The following is a 21202-nucleotide window of genomic DNA, read 5'->3' as shown; positions in this document are numbered from 1 at the left end:
AGCGCTGGTAAATAGGCACAATAAAAAAACACACAAACACACACACAAAATTTCAAGCTTTCGCAACACAAGGTTGCTTCGTCAGGAAAGAGGGAAAGAGAGGGAAAGATGAAAGGATGTGGGTTTTAAGGGAGAGGGTAAGGAGTCATTCCAATCCCGGGAGCGGAAAGACTTACCTTAGGGGGAAAAAGGGACAGGTATACACTCGCACACATACACACGTATCCATCCACACATATACAGACACAAGCAGACATATTTAAAGGCAAGCTTGGCCTTTAAATATGTCTGCTTGTTTCTGTATATGTGTGGATGGATATGTGTGTGTGTGCGAGTGTGTACCTGTCCTTTTTACCCCCAAGGTAAGTCTTTCCGCTCCCGGGATTGGAATGACTCCTTACCCTCTCCCTTAAAACCCACATCCTTTCATCTTTCCCTCTCCTTCCCTCTTTCCTGACGAAGCAACCGTAGGTTGTGAAAGCTTGAAATTTTGTTTGTGTGTTTGTGTGTTTTTTTATTGTGCCTATCTACCAGCGCTTTCCTGTTTGGTAAGTCATGGAATCTTTGTTTTTAATATATTTTTCCCATGTGGAATGTTTCTTTCTATTTTATTTAATAATGAAATTAGGTTGATAAAAGAATCTGCTCACCAAGTGGCAGCAGAACACACACACATAAGAAAGTTATAATTAGGCACGCTTTTGGAGCCAGGGGCTCCTTCTTCAGGCAGAAGGGTTGAAGGAAAAGGAAAAGGGGTGAAGGAAAAGTACTGGAGAGGTCTAGGAAAAGGCGTAGATTTTGGGAAAATCACCCAGAACCACAGGTCAGGTGAGACTTACCAGACGGGATGAGAATGAAAGACTGATTGTTGGGGACTGCATTGGATGAGATTTGAAAACCTGAGAGCTTAAAGGTGGACGATAGGGTAATATGCAAAACAGAGATTACTGCTTAAACATCGTGCATGAGTTAATAAGAGTGAAAAGCCAAGTGGATTGTATGTAACAGAGCTGGGAGGGGGGCAATGAAAAATGGACAGATAAGACTATGAAAGAAGTATAATACTAAAGCAGAGTGAAGAAAAGACTAGCTACTGTGAAGAAATGCTGAGACAGAAGAAAATAACATACATTATGGTCAGGTGGATGGTGAGAAACAATGACATATCATAGAGCAAGTTCCCACCCTATTCATTCTAACTGATAATTTGGTGGTAGTCATGCCGATGTAAAAGTCCGAACTATGTTTACATAACAACTGGTACATGATGTATTGTTTCACAGGTGGCTTTCCCTTTGATAGTATATGTTTTGCCAGTTACAGGGCTGGTATAGGTGGTGGTAGTAGGGTGCATGGGCAAGTCTTGCAGTGGAGACGATCACAGGGATAGGAGCCGTAGGGCAGGGAGATAGGCGCAAAAGGGTCCGACAAGAATATTGTGGAGATTAGGGGGGTGACAGAAAGCTATTTTATGTGTGGTGAGCAAAATCTCTGACAGAATGGATCCCATTTCAGGGCATGGTTTTAAGACGTCATGGCCTTGTCAAAGTAGCTGATTAATACATTCCAGAGCAGGATAATACTGTGTGACCAGTGGTGAGCTGCTAAGTTGTTTTTTGGAAGGATCAAAAGTACCAGGATTGGATGTGATGGCCTGGGAAATCTGCTTTTGAACTAGGCTGGTGGGGTAATTGTGTCCAGTGAAGGTTGGGATGAGAATGGTGGTGTATTGGTGTAATGAGTCTGCATCTGAACAAATACATTTGCCTCAAATTCCTCCTTAATATCCAACAGCCTTCACCTCTGCCTCCCAGAACAAGAATAATCCATAATCACAAGAATCAGTCACAACAGTACAGTGCCCCCAACCTCTTGTCTAAAGTACTTCCCCCTCCTGAATTATATGAATTATCTAAGGGTCTCACTTTCAGCCCTAAAACTGCATTTGATTATGCAGTTTTGGTGAAGACCTACTTTTCTCCACATGGAATGTGAACTGGAAATATCACTTTGCAACCCAATCTCAAAACCTTTCCAACAGCATATCTGACATTGAACCCTGCCTTGAACAGTTCCGACCACGATCCTAGCTTGATCCACCAACACTACTTCAAAATCATCCCTTACAAGCCTTCCAAGAATTCCTCACATCCGGCATTGCTTCACAACCCTTCCTCAGGTCCCTATAACACGATCCTAACTTGTCCTCTGCAGAATTCCATGCTCTATGTTCCCTAAAAGCTGATGAGCCCATCATTGTCCTCCCAGCAGACAAAGAATCTACCACTGTGGTACTTGGCCAAATGGAGTATGTTAGTGACGGTCTACGCCAGCTGTCCGACAACTCTACATACAGCGTCTTCCATCGAGATACCACCCCTGTGATTCAAACTGACTTCCAGTCCCTACTTAAAACATCAGGCCCCTCGCAAGGACTAACTCTTCAATCCTTAGAACTTTGCACCTCACCAAAATCATGCACCCCACCTTTTAGCTTCTTCGTAAGATTCATAAACCCAATCATCCTGGCAGTCCTATAGTTGGTGGCTTCAAAGCATCCACCGAAAATATATCTGCTTTAGTTTATTAGCACTTGCAACCTATAGTACAAAGACTTTCCTCCTATATCAAAGATACCAGTCATTTCCGAGATCATCTGAAATCTGTGCCTGTCCCATTCTCACCACACACCTTGCTTGTCACCATTGATGCCACCTCCGTTTATAGCAACATTCCCCACATTCATGGTCTGTCTACAGCTGAACATTTCCTCAGTCAGTGCCCTCCTGATTCCAAACCTATGCCATCCTTCCTACTCACCTTAATCAACTTGATACTAACCAACAACTACTTCACCTCTGAGGGCAGACATACAAACAGATCAGGAATACAGTCCCTTCCTATGCCAACCTTTTCATGGGTCACTTGGACGGGGTTTTCCTGGGATCCATAAGTCTTCAGCCCCTCGTTTGGTTTAGATACAATGATGAAATCTTTACCATATAGACTCTTGCTGAGGCCACCCTTTTAAAATTCTCTGAATACCTTCTCCCAATTAAATTTACATGGTCCTATTCCGAATGCTGTGCTACTTTCCTTGATGTTCATTTTGTCCTCACCGAAGGACAGCTACACACTTCTGTCCACATTAAACCTACTAACAAACTTAAATTTTGACAGTTGCATCCCTTCCAAGTCAAATGCTCCCTCCCATACAGCCTTGGCATTCAAGGCACACGTATTTGTTTGGATGCAGACTATTTACAGCAATACACCACCATTCTGACCTCAGCCTTCACTGGATGTAATTACCTCACCAGTCTAGTTCAAAGGCAGCTTTTCCGGGCCATCAAATCCAATCCTGGAGTGTGAGTAATAATGAAATTAGAAATTTCTGTCCCATGGGGACACTACATTACAATAAGGGCTAATTAACTATTAGAATCTCTTACTTAATTCGAAGTCCTTTTAGTGTAAGAAATTGACTTGACTACTCAAATCCAAAATTTCATACCAGCCTCATCCATCCAACCCTTGTCATGTATGTGCACAACCTGGTAGTATTTCAGTAGGTTTGGCACTGTTTTGCACTTGAAAATGTTCAGCACAACATGAAAGGACAAAAGTGTAGTGAAATTTTTCATATCCACTTGTTTTTATAGTTACAGTTTTAGCACATTCATGGCTACAGTTCTATTACTCGGCACATCAAATGTCAGAGGGGTTTTGCCCATATTCGCTATTTGGCTTAGTTCCACACTGGTTTTCTTTCAATGTTAAATAATAAATTAATAGAAAGATAGTATTTTCTCTTCATACTCTTTCTGCATTTTCTGAGATGTTTTGGTTTTGGTTCGCATGCAAAGTCCTGTAGCACCAACCAGCTCAATCCTTAAAGTCTGTTAAGTTCCACTGCAGTGCGAGCTTTGAAGCCTGTATTTGCATCATTTTTGTATTAATTCCACTGCCATTTTGACAGTGTCCTTGAATCCATTTCCATGCATCATCTTCTTGGTTTGGCCATTTTGCATTCAGTCCACTATTTGCACATTGAGTCTTCCTCAATAGCGAATGATTTTCTCTGTTGGTGGAGGGCCAAAATGCCTCTTAGCTGCTCTCTTTCCATATTCTTCTGCATCTGTTATTAATTTCAATTTACAGCCTGCATCATACGAATAATTTTTATGTTTTTCCATTACGAAACTAACTAATAACAAAAATATTGTATTGTTACTGATAACACAAATCACTTTCAATTCAAGTTCAATGGCACTGTCGACTGCAACGATGCATCATAGGCTAGACAGTGTACTGGGTTTTTGATGGCGCAGGGCAGGAGGAAAACATTGTAAACAGGCTTGTGAATCTCTGCAACTCATGTTGGTTGCATCGGTGCACTGCTACTGGCAGTTGAATCCAGTGTTGCCAGTTAGAGATAGGTTTCCTGCAGCATTGAATATATGACCATTTTTAAGACTGGTGGGAATTTTAAATCAAATACTGGACATTTTCATATAAATTTCGAGCTGTATTTGTGTGCTGACTTTTCCAGTTTTCATTTTTGTTTTCATTTTTGTTCCAATTTGTCACTGTCGCAGCATTTTTTGTATTGTTTATGAAACATTTTCCGTTTAAGGAAACATGGAGGCAATCACACTGTCGCTGTCTTTCTGAATCCTTGTGTTGTGTTCTTATAAGGATCTTGCTTTTAGATTTTTGACACTGTTAGATTGGCATGGGATTCAATAGCACATCTAAAATCATAGTAACTATCTTAAAGACTGTATAATAGCGTTATTGGAAATAAATTACCATTCATGTCGATAATCATGGCTTGTAACTTGTTCACAGCATCAAATAATCCAATAAGGTGGTGTGTCACATCATCACTAGGTAGCATTTTGTGAAGTGTGAGGCATTTGAGCAGCACTGCTTTGTAAGCAGGTCCTTTGGAAGTATAGACTCATTGGAGTTTAAGCCATACAGCACAAAATGCAGAGCAGTTCTTTAGTTGCTTCAACTCAGTGGGATTGATGGATAACATCAAGGCTGCTGCTACTCATTCTTTGTATGCATTTCCTGCAGCAGAGAGTACTTCACCTTCACTAGCCACTGCAGGTATGAAAAGTGTCAGTTTTGAAGAGTAGTTGTTGTACTCACCATATGTGGTAATTGTCATGTGGTAGCATTTCTAGTCGAACTCTGTGTGCAGTAGTCATATGTGTCGCATTTGTCATGTCAAGGAACTTGTTAATTTCTGTGTGTTTTAAGCTTAAGAAATTAAGTTGTCATCTAATTGAAAAATGTCATTTATGCTAATTGTGCAACCTGTTGGGATACAGTTTGAGAATACAGGCATGACACATATTGAAAGAACAACTTTATTTTTAACTGACTGCATGGAGAATAACACAGAACTACCATACTGACTTTAAAAAAAGCACGCACATAGCAATATCTATACACACCAAAGATGTTACATGGTGGTACAATTTGAATCTCAATACACTGGACAGATCTGTACTGAGAGAACAGTTCTAAATGGGAAGGACCCAGAACAGTATACAATCACTTTAAACAAAAAGAAGCTTCTGCAGAAACAACGGCTACTCCAGAATAGGTATAAAACAAGATGAGTTTAGCTATCAAACAGGCAATGCATGAAGCCTTCAATAACCACTGTAACACTCTCTTGTCACAAAATCTCTTACAAAAACCCAAAGAAATTCTGGTAAATGTTGTCAGTGTTACCAAAAGCAGTTTCAAGACACTCGTGGATAATCAGGGTGCAAATCACAAGCAAAAATGCTTGACTCCATTTTCAAATGCTCCGCCACTAAGAAGGATCTGGTAGTACAGCCTCACAAGTCTTGAAGTCTCACATATAGATATGAGTATCAATTGCATTGTGAAACACCAGAAACTGCTAATATTAAACAAGTCTTCAGGGCCTAATGGAATACCTGTAGAGACTCTTTAGACAGTGGAGTTGCGTTAGCCCCCCTTTTTAGCATGAATTATTGTAGATCTCTCCAACAATAGGCTGTGTACAAGGGTAGCAGAAGTGTTCCACAAAACTAACACCCATTACGATTTTACATCCATTTGTTGTACAATTTTAGATTGTTCTCTGAACTCAAACATTGTGAGGTGTCTTGAATAGAATGATGTCCTCCAAGCCAACCGTTATATGTTTCAGAAAACATTTATCATGCGAAAGGCAACTTCCTATTCACCCATAGATCATGGCAGTCAGTTCCAAACAGCATTTCACTCAACACCACACCAAAACTTAGTAATGAAAATACAATCATGAGGGATTTCCAACAAAATTTGTGACTTAACAGAAGATGGTTTTGTAGGGAGGTTACAGTGTATCATCTTGGATAGAGTGTCATCAACACAGGTAATTAAAAATAAATGCAGGTGTGCCCAAGGGAAATTGAAAAATATTTACACCTCCAGACTTCTTCCAGGTGATGCAGTTAATTATAATTAAGTGCTATCAGAAATAAAACATGACAAGATTCGGTCAGATATGTATAAGATTTGAAAGTGGTACAAAAATTGGCTAACTGCTTGATATGCTCACAAATATAAAATTGTGGAACACAGGAAGGTAGTGTCCTATGATGCTCTGTATCATTGGATCACAACTGGTTCAACTGACTGATATAAATATCTGAGTGTGATAATAAGAAACGATCACATAGGCTCCTTTGTAGATACAGCATTTCATTATTAGGATACTCGGAACATGCAATGAGGTTACAAAAGAGACTGCTTACTGGTACTTGTACAAGCCACAGTACAATGTTGCTCATGTGTGTGGTACCATAGCAAAATACAACTAACATGGGTAAATGGCCACAGGATTATGCGATCCATGTGAGCATTTCATAGAATTGCTGAAAAACTTGAAATGGCAGATACTTGAAGACAGCCATCAATCACAGCGTGAAAGTCACTTACACAGAGTCTATGACAAATACTAAGTTAGGAACCAAGGAACATACTACAGCCCCTATGTGTCACATATGTATGTTTGGGAAGACAATGCTATACTAATTACATAAAACACAACTAGCGTTAGTTGCTACATTTCAATTACTTAAATTCCTGATTACAAAGAAACTGGTATCAGTGATCTTGACACGATTGTGGCAACGATGATTACCAAAGTACAAAGGGCAGCAGCAACAAGTAGAAAGACATATATGTACAATAAACTAGATAAAAAATCAGTAGTGTCATATCTCAATGAGGCATTTGAAACTTTCAGCATAGAGCAAGATCATGTACAGGAGCTATGGCTCAGGTTTAAAAGAATAGTTGACCGTGCACTGAAGCATATGTACCAAGTAGAGCAGTTCATAATGGGAGGGACCCTACGTGGTACATAGTGAGTGTAAAGAAACTTCTATGGAATCAGGCACTACTGAATAATAGATGTAAAACTAAGCATAGGACTACAGACACAGAGATGCTGAATGAAACATTTTTGATTTTCCAGAGAGCAATGAATGAAGCCTTCAGTGATTACCTTAGCAGAATATTGCAAAAGATATTTCACAAAACCCAAAGAAATTCTGATCACCTGTAAAGGCATTTAAGTAGCATGAAAGTTAGTATCCACTTTCTATCGAATATGGCATGAACTTAAACTGAGGGTAGTAAAGCAAAAGCTGAAATGCTTAGCTCTGTTTTCAAATGTTCCTTTACAAAGGAAAACCCAGGAAAATTGACCCAATTTCGTTCTCATACCACTGAAAAGATGAGTGAAATAACTACCAGTGTCACTGAACAAAGCTCCAGGACCAGATGGAATTCCTATCATAGTCTTATTTTGAATTTGTGACTTCTAACTATAATCTATTATAAATCCCTTGAAAAAAAAAAACTATGCCCAGTAGTTGGAAGAAAGCACAGAAAGCGCCCATTGACGAGAAGTGTAGTAGAAGTGATCCACAGAACAACTGTCCAATATCTTTGACATCAGTTTGTTGTAGAATCTTAGAACATATTCTGAGCTCAAACACATTAAGGTATTTTGAACAGAAAGACCTCCTATATGCCAGCCAGCATGTATTTCAAAAACATTGATCATGTGAACCACAAATCACACTTTTCTCACAGGACGTACTGAAAGCTTCGGATCAAGGCAATCAGGTAGATGCTGTATTTCATGGTTTCTGAAAAGCATTTGACTAAGTACCACACCTACACTTATTGCCAAAAGTATGATCATATGAGGTATCAAGTGAAATTTGTGATTGGGTTGAGGATTGAAGGCTTATTGGTAGAGAGGGCACAGCATGTTATCATGGATGGAGAGTCACCATCGGATGTAGAAGTAAGTTCGGTTGTGTCCCAGGGGAGTGTGTTTGGACCCTTGCTGTTCACATTGTATATTAATGACCTTGGAAGACAATATTAAAAGTAAAATCAGGCCTTTTGCATATGATGTACTTACCTACAGTGAAGTACTATTTCAAAGCAGTTGCATAAATATTCAGTCAGATCTCAATAAGATTTAAAAGTTGTGCACTAATTGGCAACTTGCTTATAATGTTAAGATACACAAAATTTTGAATGGAAAAAAAAAAAAAAAAAAAAAAAAAAAAAAAAAAAAAAAAAAAAAAAAAAAAAAAAAAAAAAAAAAAAACCACGTATTATTATATCAATGAGTCACAGTTGGAATCAGCCAACTCATAAAAGTATCTGGGTGTAATATTTTGTAGGGATATGAAATGAAATGATTAAATAGGCTCGGTTGTAGGTAAAGCAGGTGGTAGACTTTGGATTATTGGCAGAATACTGGGGACCTGCAATCAGTCTACAAAGGGGACTGCTTTCAAATCACTCATGGGACCCATTCTAGAATACTGCTCAAGTATGTGGGACCCATACCAAATAGAACTAAAAGGGGATATTGAACATGTACAGAGAAGGGTAGCATGAATGGTTACAGGAATATACTACAACCCCTATATATCGCTGACAAAGGGATTGTAAGGACAAGATTAGAATAATTATGGCATGCACAGAGGTATTGAAAAAATCATTCTTCCCATACTCTGTACATTAACGGAATGGTAAGAAACCCTAATAACTGGTATAACAGGACATACCATCTGCTATTCCCTTTGCTGTAGTTTGCAGGATATGAATATAGATGCAGCTATAACTGAGGTGTGTAATTCAGGTTTACTGCAGTTCCTCCACTTAAGATGTCATGTGGGTTCAGTTTTACATAATATCAAGCAATTTGTGATGAGTTCACCAAAAAATAAAAGTAGTCACATCATGCAAAATACTTGAAAACAATTTTTTCTACATAGCGACCCAGATAACACTGATGTGGGTTTAGTGCCTAAAAATTGGCTTAACACTGGTGTAAATACTGAGGAAATAGCAACTGCTGCAATACTAAACTGATTCACCTGCTACCATCGCTACTTATACAAGTTCCCACAATTACAAAGTCACATCACATCTTGTTTCAACTGAACATAATTGAGTTTATAATGAATGCTTATATGCTTTTGCAGAACTCGTTATGGATTTTAGCTTTACAAATCTTTACAATGTCTGTGACTCAGTTAGTATATTGAAATATCACAGTATTAATATTAAGATTTCATGAAATATGCACAAATAACAATGTCCTAATTATTTCTATTAACATTTAATTGTGCCACGCTGTAATATTAGGTTGCTTTTGATGGTGTGAAGACTGCCATGCCTGTAATATTATGTTCACTGTTTCTTAGTGAGAACTGCCACACTCATAATATTATGGGCAGCCCTCCTCATTGAAGTCTTAGCTCCTTCACATAATATTACTAGTGGAACAGTTTTCAGAAGGGAGACAAATACTTGCAGAAAACATTTCTGCCACTTGGACATGCCACAAAGATCCTGGCTTTGCGAAATAAGTGTATGCGACAGTCAACGGTATTAGATATTGACTCTAATTAGTCCTCTGTGAGATTATAAAGTTGACCTTTTAATCAAATTCTCAATACACCATATTGTCAGGAACACACATTTTTAGAGACCATTTATTCAACGATGTACATAATGAAGATCAAGGAGAGAACATAAACTACCATACATATAACACATCAAAGAGTAAAATATGGATGTTCCCAACACCCCCACAAGTTCTCAAGATGTCGATCCGTGAACTCTGGATGTCCCACAGCTTGACAGCACCACTGATGTTTACCTTCAGGCAATGCCTTTGTCAAAAAATCAGCTTGCTGCTTATTGGTACTTACAGGTTTCACACTGAATTTTCCTGTTTTAATTAAATCACGAATATAGTGGTGCCTCACGTCAATGTGTTTTGTTTGAGCGTGATGCACACCATTGTGACTCAGTGTAATGACACCTCTATTATCACAGCATACACTTACTGGTTTTTTACTATGTGTAACACACAATTCACAAAGCAATCCTTGAAGGTATACCGCTTCTTGCGCTGCTGCTGATAGAGCCATATACTCAGCTTCTGTAGTTGACTGAGCGACGGTTTGTTGTCGTTTTGAAGTCCAGGAAACTGCTGTCCCAGCTAACTTGAAGATATAGCCGGTTGTTGATAGCCACTGATGGAGGTCTGATGCATAATCAGCATCACAGAAACCTTCAGTTTCAATTGTTCCACTTTTTCGGAAAGTTAGTCCTACATTGACTGTGCCTTTAATGTATTGCATAATTCATTTGACTGCTACCCAGTAGATTTTCCAATAATTAGAATTGAATCTGCTTAGAACCCCCAAAGCATATGCAATGTTCAGTCTTGTGCTTTGAGCTAAATATAGTAGTGATCCTACGGGTTGCTGATAAGTAATGCGATGTAACACAAGGTTTTCCTCATCTGCCAATTTATTTTCACACTTTTGCAGCTTTGCACCAGGTTCAAATGGATATGCAACCAGATTACAATGTTCCATACCAAGTTTCTTGAGTATGTTTGCTGCATATTTGCTTTGATCAATACTAATCATCCCTTGTTTCCTGTTTCGTTTTATTCTCATGCCAAGACACCAACTAAGTTCATCAAGATCTCTCATCTTAAACTGATTCATTAATCCTTTCTTCAATTCTTTCTTCCACCTATTATTTCTATTAGAGAAAATGATCAAGTCATCTACATAAACAGCTATAATGAGTATATTTTGTTTCTCAATTCTGAAGTAAATGCAAGAATCATATTCTGACTTCTTTAGGTTCATTTTTTGTAATGTCACATCTAATTTCATATTCGAAACACGTGACGCCTGTTTTAGACCATAAATTGCATTCTTCAGCTTGCAAACCTTCATCTCCTCCCCCTTCTTCACATAGCCTTCAGGTTGACGAATGTAAACTTCTTCATCGAGATCACCATATAGGAATGCGGTTTGAATATCCATATGTTCAATGCCAAGATCAAATTCAGCTGATAAAGCTAACAGGATGCAAAGTGAAGAATGATGAACAACAGGCGAGAATGTTTCATCAAAGTCTATTCCTGGTATTTGGGAATAACCTTTCGCTACAAAACGAGCCTTATAATGTTCAATTTCACCATTTGACGTTTCTTTCACCTTGAACACCAATTTCGAATTAATTACCTTGCTGCCTGGTGGTAAATCAGTCAAAATCCATGTTTCATTTTCAAGTAAAGATTTATATTCATTATCTAAGGCTTCCTTCCATTTTTCACAGTCATCACAATTCATTGCTTCTTCATACGAATTTGGTTCAGAAGTACAAGCAAGACAAGTAAAATCATCATTAAAATATTTAGTATTTGGTTTTCTTTCACGTGATGATTTTCTAATTTCTGGTTGCATTTCTGGCTGCGCAACTTCTGTGTGACTAAGTACGTCGTTATTTACTGTTTTCTCAGAGTCACTTTGTGCTAATTCAAGATAAACTGCATTTCTGTCAACTTCAGCAGGTTGTATCAGTTCAGTTGCCTCTTCAGTGATGTTAGGTGCTGGCGCTAGTTGACAACTGTCTATACGATTATCGTCAATTGGGTTACTGTTTGGAATACTGTTTCCACAAGTGCACTTTAAGTTTTCGATGAATTGCACATTACGGGCTTTCACAATTGTTTTTGGTGAATTTGGATCAATCAGATGATACGCTTTAGAATCTTTGCAATATCCAACAGAGATAAGTTCCTTAGATTTGTCTTCTAATTTCGTCCTTTTTTCTTTTGGTACTTTTGGTATAATGCTCGACATCCAAAGATTCGTAAATGACTCAAATTTATCCGACTACCACTCCATAATTCCTCAGGAGTGACATTCTTAACAGCTTTTGTTGGAGATCGATTCTTCAAATAAATTGCTGTGTTCACAGCTTCAGCCCAAAATTGTCTACTTAGACCTGCATCTGTTAACATTGATCTTGCTTTTTCAACGACTGTCCGATTTAAGCGTTCTGCAACTCCATTCTGTTCTGGTGTGTAAGGAGTTGTTGTTTCATGTTGAATTCCATTCCTCTTTAAAAATAACTTCATGCGCCAATTGACGAACTCTTTTCCATTGTCTGTTTGAAGTATTTTGATTTTTCGACCAGTTTAATTTTCTACTCATGCTTTGAATTCGATGAATGTGTCACAGACTTCTATAGTTGATTTTAACATATAACCAAGAGATTTTCTTGATGTGTGTTCCTGGCAATATGGTGTATTGCATATTTGATTAAAAGGTCAACTTTATAATCTCACAGAGGACTAATTAGAGTCAATATCTAATAGACTGTGAAACACTAGTGTGAGCATTTTCTTAGATGAAGCATGTCAAGCAGTAGCCCACAGAGTGATATTTTTGACAGCAATGACAGTATTGAAGATCCAACTTATGTTGAATCAGCATCAGGTACGGTAATTGCTGTAATTTTTCACGTATACTTCCTGCGCGAATTCACAGGTAAAATAAATTATTGTGATCTTTCCTTTTCTCATTTCCTTGCACTTACAGTAAATGTCATTCATATTCATTTAACATATACATATTATTTCGGAATCAAGCACTGACAGGGAAAGCATAACACCAATTGCTGCTGATCTCTGTATGTAAATAGATGAACTCTGCCATTTTTTTCAATAAATATTCTATAACACACAAGGTAATTTTTTTCCTACCTGAAAACAGCTTATTTAGTTTTGATTGTGGTTATGAAAGATTACAAAGCAGGGCACCATAAGTGATGTGTATTTAAAGAGGAAATAATAAGCTTCATTCATGTCTTTAAAAAATATATATATTATTATTATTCCTGAATCTGTATTATAAGGACGAAGTACTGTAAAAATGGCTGGTAATGAATGAAGGAGACTGAGAAAATAGGCTCACAATGAGGTAAGTAGATTTGCTTATATGTGGTTGGCACCATTAAGGGTTAATTATTTTACAACTGCAACATAACTTTTGTTCCTAACATGAATCATGTGTCTTTACAGTGGGCCCTATCATTATTGCTATTACTCTGCCACATGTAAATTCTACCAAGGATGAGTTGACCTTATGTTTACACTTTGTTCAACATAGTTTTGATTTGTAGTAAAATATTTCCATAAACTTGTGAAAAATGTTTTAATTTCATTTTAAGTCAACTAGTTTTCATTAATACAGTAGGCTAACAATGCCATAGTTTAAACTAACGCACGTAGATAACTTTGAATAAACATTATGTGATAGTGTCACAATCTTCAATATATGTGGAATCTTATCCTTTGTTTAATACTGCCCCATTCTGCTACATTACATACAGCATGAACAGAGGCATTAGAAGTCATTTTTCCCATGTTCCACATGTAAATGAAATAGGAAGAAACTGTAATATGTGCAATAATGGGAAATATACTTTGCCATGCATCTCACATTCTTCTGCAGAGAATGCATATAGACGCAGTTTCAGTTGAATTGTAATTTTAACAATCACAATATAACTCAAAAAAATAAGTTTCATGTATTTAAATTCCTTGTCTGCAGTTCAGAGTGGAGTTATGTGTTCAGGTACACATGTATTCACCAAGTTCACATCTAATATACAGCTCGAAATTAGAAATCCCAACCAACTGAAAATAAAATTTAAAAAAATCTCTAAACCTCGGATTGAAAATTCCTTTTTACTATATGGCGAGTAGCAGCAAAGCTTCAAGATAAGTAGAAATGGGTAAATCAAGAATTTTTCCTGCCAAACTCAATACTCAATGATATTTCTGGAGAGGAACTGGTCATTGCTTACAACCACATTATTTCACCTGGGCATGTGCCAGACACCTTCAGGTGAGCTGCCAAAGACTAACATTGGCTTGTACGTGGCACAGTTCAATGGCACAACATATTCATTTTGTGCTAGCATCATGACTGAAACTGCATAACCAATCAAATTGCCAACAGGCATTACCCTTGATCACATGAATGTAGAACTCGCTGGTTGGTGATTGCTGAACACCATGGTCCTTGACATAATCTGTCAATTTTGCTGTAAGCAAATCATGAAAAAATGGGTTTCCATGTGTCATCCAACTGACAGCTGCTGTCTTGGTAAATAAAGTATACTGTATATCCATTGGACATCCCAAAACGTGATCGAGCAAGTAGAAATGTATTCTAAAAAATGTATTCTAAGCAGGCCTCCATCATTACAGATGTAGGTAACTATTTTTTTTGAAAAAATCCAATATAATCAGCTAACGATAGAAAATAAATATGATGGTTGGAATTTAAATAACGGCAACTATTGAATCACAACCGATACAAAAGACATACATGTTTGCACCTGTTTATCTCCTTGAAAGTAGTCACCAGCGTTGTGTAGAACCTGTGGCCAGTGATGTGGAAGCCATAGTACACCATTAGCAGAGCCTGTTCTTTTGATGCGAATGGAGCGGTCTACTGCCTGTCGAATCTCTGCAACAGTTCTGAAGCGAATGCCACAAAGTGGTTCCTTCATCTTTGGAATCAAATCAAAGTCACAAGGACTTCAGTCCTGGGAGTATGGTGGATGGTACAGTACTACCCAGTCCCATCGACCGAACAGAGCAGCCACAACTTGTGCTGTATGCGCCCACACATTAACATGCAAAGTGATGGGTGGGTTGCACAGAAAGTGGCGTTGCTTCTTTAACAAAGCTGGTTGCATGTGATGCTCCAAAAACTAACAGTAATACTGTGCACTGATGGTCTGCTGTGGAGGAATGTAATGTGTTAGGATAACACCATCACAGTGGTACATGAGAAGTACCATAAATATAGACCACTCCACTCGCACCATCATGCATCTATTTAATAGAAACGAGGATGTGACAGCTGTATTCCTCCCACCCCTTCCCCCTAAAAAAATAGATGTTTCCCTTCTAATATATTAAGTTTCTTGTAGCTGTTGTAATCGTAAACAGTACTAAGCAGTACAGTGCTAGTTTGTAGTCAAGACAATGTAGCTGACAGTATTTTCTATCTCACAATATGAGCACACGGCCAAGCTCAGGATGGCACATAAGGTGTGTAGAATGGAATGAAAATTCAAGAGCTTACAGTATCTTGTAAACAGAAAAGAGAAATATATATGATGTACAACTAGGAGAGCTACATATCCAGTTTCAATTCTTCACTATAAAAAATACTCCTGTATATTAAGGAAAGTCATTAAGGTTTGCCATCACCATCAATATGCTTTCTTAATCTGAATTTTGTATCATACTAATTTGATCTTACTGTAGCAGTCTCTTCCTGCTGTACTGCATTTACATCAGATATTTACAACACAGACATCTTAGTTAAACTCCGTATGGAAGATGGTGAAACAGGGGACAAAGCAGCTATTAACAGAACAATTTAGGCTCATAACCGTCTTGAAAGAGGCAATGAAATATAATTCCCTGGAACAGGTGTCTGAATAGTTATATCATGACAGTTGTAGTGTATAATTTACTGATACTTTTCTGTTTCTTGTTGCTGGATAATGAGGGCAAAATGCTAGGCATTGCTGGAACAATCTGGGCTGCATATATCTGGCCACCCGTCTCAGTGAGCCAGAGGCCATTGTGATCCAGCAGAGTGCACACATTTTCCATGGAACTAACACAAGCTCTTATTTATATAAAATTCATTTGCCAAGACTGCACTTCTGCTGGTGGAGAGGACCAACAGCAAAATTAATATTAAGTTTTGTACAGCAAACATTAAAATGGAGTTTTGTTCCTACCACCCTCTCAAACTTCCTATCTCTAAATTTACGTCTTCTGCTAAAAATGAAAAACCTGCATGAGGCTTATTCAACAACCAAGCTGATAAATAAAGTCTTAAACATAAGATTAAAACTGTGCCAGGTCAGAACACTACATAAGTTGCCTCAGTTCTGTGACAGGACTGCGTATCAACACATCATTGCACAATATTTTTCAAAAACCAACACTACAGAGATCATCATTACTCTGTAGTGTTGAGTGATCTGTACATATATGTTAAGTAATCAGGATATATTTCAATGCCAAGCAGTAATCTATTCATGGAGTATCATGCAGTGCCTATTGCCAATAAAAACTTTTTTTTGCTACTTATGTACAAAATGCATTTATCATTATCACTGTAGGTCTCCAACTGATATCACAATCTCAAGCTAATATGATGCGACACTCAGCACATGAGTAATAATAAATGAAATAGAGAAACACAAAAAAGTAACCAGAGTTAACAATAGCAACTGCTTTGCCATATTATGCCTTCATAGCTTCCTCACACAAATGGATTGTTATGTGCAGCACAGCATCCTTATTGTTTCAAACGCTTATTTTGTCAAGACTAATAAATATCTCTGGATTGAATGTTGCATCATATTAATTTGAGGTCGCTCTGTTGATTCCATATGCATGTGTCTTTCAAAAGACAGTGTTCATAAAAAAGAAGTAACTTACTAACAAAAAATGCACATACAGCCAGCTAATGACAATGAGTACACAGCTTCTACGGTCGCTCAGAGCTACGTATCTGTGATAGGTGTAAGAAATAACAGCAAAAGTTGTGCCATGAGGAGGTAAAGGATATTTACCTATCATAATAATAAATTTGCTTGACAATGAATTATTCTTCCTAGTCATAATACTGAAATCTTTAGCAGAAGTCATACTGTTGTCAGCCACGCAGACAACTGATCTTGTCAAATGGGGGGCATGGAGGGGGGGCAGGGGGGGGGGGGGGGAGAGAGAGAGAGAGAGAGAGAGAGAGAGAGAGAGAGAGAGATGCAATGATTTCTACTGTTCATAACTTACCAAGACCTAAATTGCTAGCAGGAACAGATCTCAAAATAGGCCCCAACTGCCTTGGATCACCAGCCAAAACAAGACGGCCTTTTAGTTCTCCTGGGTTTGAGCTGCTGGTTAACAATCCACACACAGGCACCAGCAATTCAGGTTCGGGGGCATGGCCACTCTCATCAACAAAGATGTGAGTGAAGTGACCAGCTGGTATACCAGCAGTGACTAACCTGAAATGTTATGTAAGCTGTAAATAACATTAAATAACCTGGACACCAGAATTAAATATCTGAAATACATGGATAACAAAAATAAAACCAAAGCATAAAGTATAAGAAATAATAAAAGAGGAAAGACAGAAGATTGTGGTTTAATGTTCTATTTACAATGAGGCCATCAGCAACAAAGCACAATCTCAGAGATAAGGATGGAGAAACAAGTTTGCCATGTTCTTTACAGAGGAACAATTCCAGCATTTACCTGAATTTATTTAGGGGAAACCATGGAAAACTGAAATCTAGATGCTCATACTGGGGTTTGAATCCTTTTCCTTTTAAATGCAAGTGCCTTAACCTAGGGTTTCTCATGCTGGGGCTTGCTTGAATATGTTTCAGGTCACACAATTACCTGGGAAAAAGTATTTTTCATAAGTAACAATATCATCCTTCACTTTCAACAACAGTGTTAACATAATCTGTTATGATGAAAAACTGTAACCTCCTAGTGGACATGGTTTCTTATATTTTATTGCAAACATTTCATAGTAGGCATTAATAATAATTACATGTTCATGTTCATTTGTTGTAGCATTTGGTGACTCTATTGGCTCTACTTTGGTCAATGTTTAAGTAATGGCATACTGGTAACTTCCATCAGGTTCAAACAACAGCACTTGCAGACTAGCTGTGTTGAGATTTACGGCTGGTGTGTGCGAGCGGCGGGTAGCAGTCTGTGACCAGTCATGTTCAGTGATCTATAAAGTTGTTCAGTTTTGTCTAGTTTCCTACTGTGCTTCTTTGTTCAAACACTGAGTGAACTATGTTAATGTTATGAGCTGGCATTGTTTCAGAGCCAAACATAATGAAAAAAAAAAAAAAAAAAAAAAGAGAGAGAGAGAGAGAGAGAGAGAGATAAATAATTAAATCTGTCAAAGACCAAGACAACAGATGACATTGCAGCTATGGATGCTGAAGCACAAGGGCTGGAGTAACAGGTATGTGGAGATGTGTAAAACTGCAAATACTGTGTCTTCACATCCAAAAAGTGAAAAACATTTCAGTAATCAATGCTTAGTGAGTGAACGCTTGAAACCTACCAAATTGAAGACAAAAAGTGCTTTTTATTCCAACAAACCTGCTAAGGCTTATGAACACCCTATGGAATCACAGAAAATCCAAAAAAGGTCTCATAAATTGGTTGACATGAATCAGTTAAGAGCATTGTGAATTGTGGTTTATTTGTAATCATTTGATTCAGAAACAGGATACACATCAAATTATGGTAAAATTTCACCAAAGGCAAAGAACAGCTGATGTTAACAAACAGCATCATAATACTAATACAATATTGTTATATATACATGCAATAAAATCTAACATTTAATAACCCATTGCTCAAATTACCATTTCATCCTCTATGAATTCTTCTATTGAATTGTACCATACCTCGCACAGAATCTGCTGTAGCCTCATTTTTAAGATTTATGGCTTCATATTAAATATGTTTTCGTCCATTAACTTGTTATATATTTTCATTACCATATACTGTGGAGTCCGTACACATAATTTCAACTGGTGCGTGGGCAACATAATTTCTTGTGCTATCTGTAGGATTAAAATGATTCTCCTCAAATAATTTTTGTCTGCTGTCAAGGAAAATTACAATTTCATAAATGAATATGGAGGGAACAGTTAGGATTAGTAATTTCCGAAGTAATGGGTCACAAGACTGTGTTTGCTCTGCAGTACACATCTATCAGACAACTTTCTTTTGCTGTTTCAGTATTCGAGACACACTACTTGAACTTCCCCAAAAAATTATCCCATATCTAATGACAGATTCAAAACAACTGTGATAAGCAATTTTTCATGTACTCAATTCAGTGGAATTTGCTAATATTTGCATTGTAAATGCCAAACTGCTTAGTTTATTTGATAGGAACTCCATATGTGTATTCCAGCTTAAGTTCTCAAACACATTTAGTCCCAGGAATTTGACCATGTCAACTTCTTTCATAGATTAGATTCGGTTTTCGTTCTATAGACCAAAAAAATGAGATGATTCTCGTGGGTGTGGAACATGTTAGAAAGTATAACATAAAAACATAAAACATTTGAATATAATACTTACTACCCTGATCATTTGTCAGGAGATAGTCGAAATAGGTTAATACAATGCAGTAAACTGGAACAGCTAATATTTACAGAATTAACATGCTGCCAGAATGAAACACTGTTAGGCACTATTAATAAATTTATCATACACAAATAACCTAATCTTGACTGTTGTGACCAAGTGTTGTCAAAACTGAAATCTAACCAATATTTTTACTTAAGCTGGCTTAACAGTCTCTGCTAATATATTCATCTATGGAGCAGAAGGAGTTGCCTGTCAAAAAGTCTTTCAAACTCTGTCTAAACCGTGCTTTATCTGAAACCAAATGTTTAATGATTGTTCAAAATTTATTGAAAATGTGAGTTCCTGAATATTGGACCCTTTTTTGGACCAAGGTAAGTGATTTTAGGTCTTTATGTAGATTGTTCTTATACCTAGTATTGATACTATGTATTGAGGTATTGGTTGGAAATAGCGTTGTATTACTTGCAACAAATTTCATTAAGGAATAAATATACTGAGAAGCAGTTGTTAGGAAACAAAGTTCTGTGAACAGGTTTCTACAAGATGTTCTTGAATTTACACCACAAATGATTCTTATCACATGCTTTTGCACCCTAAAAACTTATGCTCGGTTTAATGAGTTGCCCCAGAATATGATCCCATATGACATAATAGAATGAAAGTAAGCAAATTATGCAAGTTTTTTTTTATATTTATATTTCCTACATCTGACATCATTCTCAAGGCAAATACAGACTTGTGTAGGCACTTACGCAATTCTGTGGTATGGCCTTCCCAACTGAATTTATTATCGAGTTGTAATCCCACAAATTTAACACTGTCAACCTCTTCGATCTGCATGTCTTCATACGTTTTACTCACCCTGGAAGGAAATCTATTACAGGTTCTGAACTGCATATAGTGGGTCTTCTCAAAGTTTAATGACAAAGAATTAGCTTTAAACCACTTACTAAGGTAGTGAAAATTTGATTAGCAGCTATTTCTAAATCTGTACTTGACTTGCTACTTATTGCAATGTTTGTATCATCTGCAAACAAAACAAACTTAGCATCTGGCAGTGTAACAGATGAGAGATCATTAATGTACACAAGAAAAAGCAATTGATCCTAGATGGAACCTTGAGGAACACCACAGGTAATTAGTTCCCAGTCAGATGAAGACTGACTGATTACTGCTCGCGTATTTCGCAATTATGTCCTTTGTTCTCTGTTAGGTAGATAAGACTCAAACCATTTTTCAGCATTGCCGCTGACACCACAATATTCTAATTTACTTAAGAGAATGCTGTGGTGCACACAGTCAGAGGCTTTTGACAGGTCACAGAAAATGCCAGTAGCCTCTAATTTATTATCTAATGAATTAAGTACATTCTCACTCTAAGTGTAAATAGCTTTCTCTATATCAGAACCCTTAGACAGTCTGGAAATGTTCCGCTGATAAGAGATTGATTACACAAATATCTTAAGATAGAACTCAACTCGCATGAGCACTCTTTGATTAACTCTGTTGATGTGCTATCATACCCACTGGAATACTTAGATTTTAAGGATTTTCTGATGGATGCTACTTCTTTGGGAGACA

The 21202-nt window shown here is 37.4% G+C and overlaps 1 protein-coding gene across 1 annotated transcript in view; it reads right to left on the bottom strand.

The window, feature by feature from the left end:
• Positions 1-21202, bottom strand: part of LOC126094446 (putative helicase MOV-10) — a 474995-nt gene that overhangs the window by 107308 nt on the left and 346485 nt on the right. Inside the window, exon 14 of the mRNA XM_049908818.1 lies at positions 17279-17493. Coding sequence (XP_049764775.1) covers positions 17279-17493 — 215 coding nt within the window. The remainder of the gene's footprint in view (positions 1-17278; positions 17494-21202) is intronic.

Source organism: Schistocerca cancellata, chromosome 8 (genome assembly GCF_023864275.1).
Source record: "Schistocerca cancellata isolate TAMUIC-IGC-003103 chromosome 8, iqSchCanc2.1, whole genome shotgun sequence".
NCBI lineage: Eukaryota > Metazoa > Arthropoda > Insecta > Orthoptera > Acrididae > Schistocerca > Schistocerca cancellata.
Note: the sequence above shows the minus strand (reverse complement) of the source record. Positions and strands in the feature narration are given on the sequence as shown.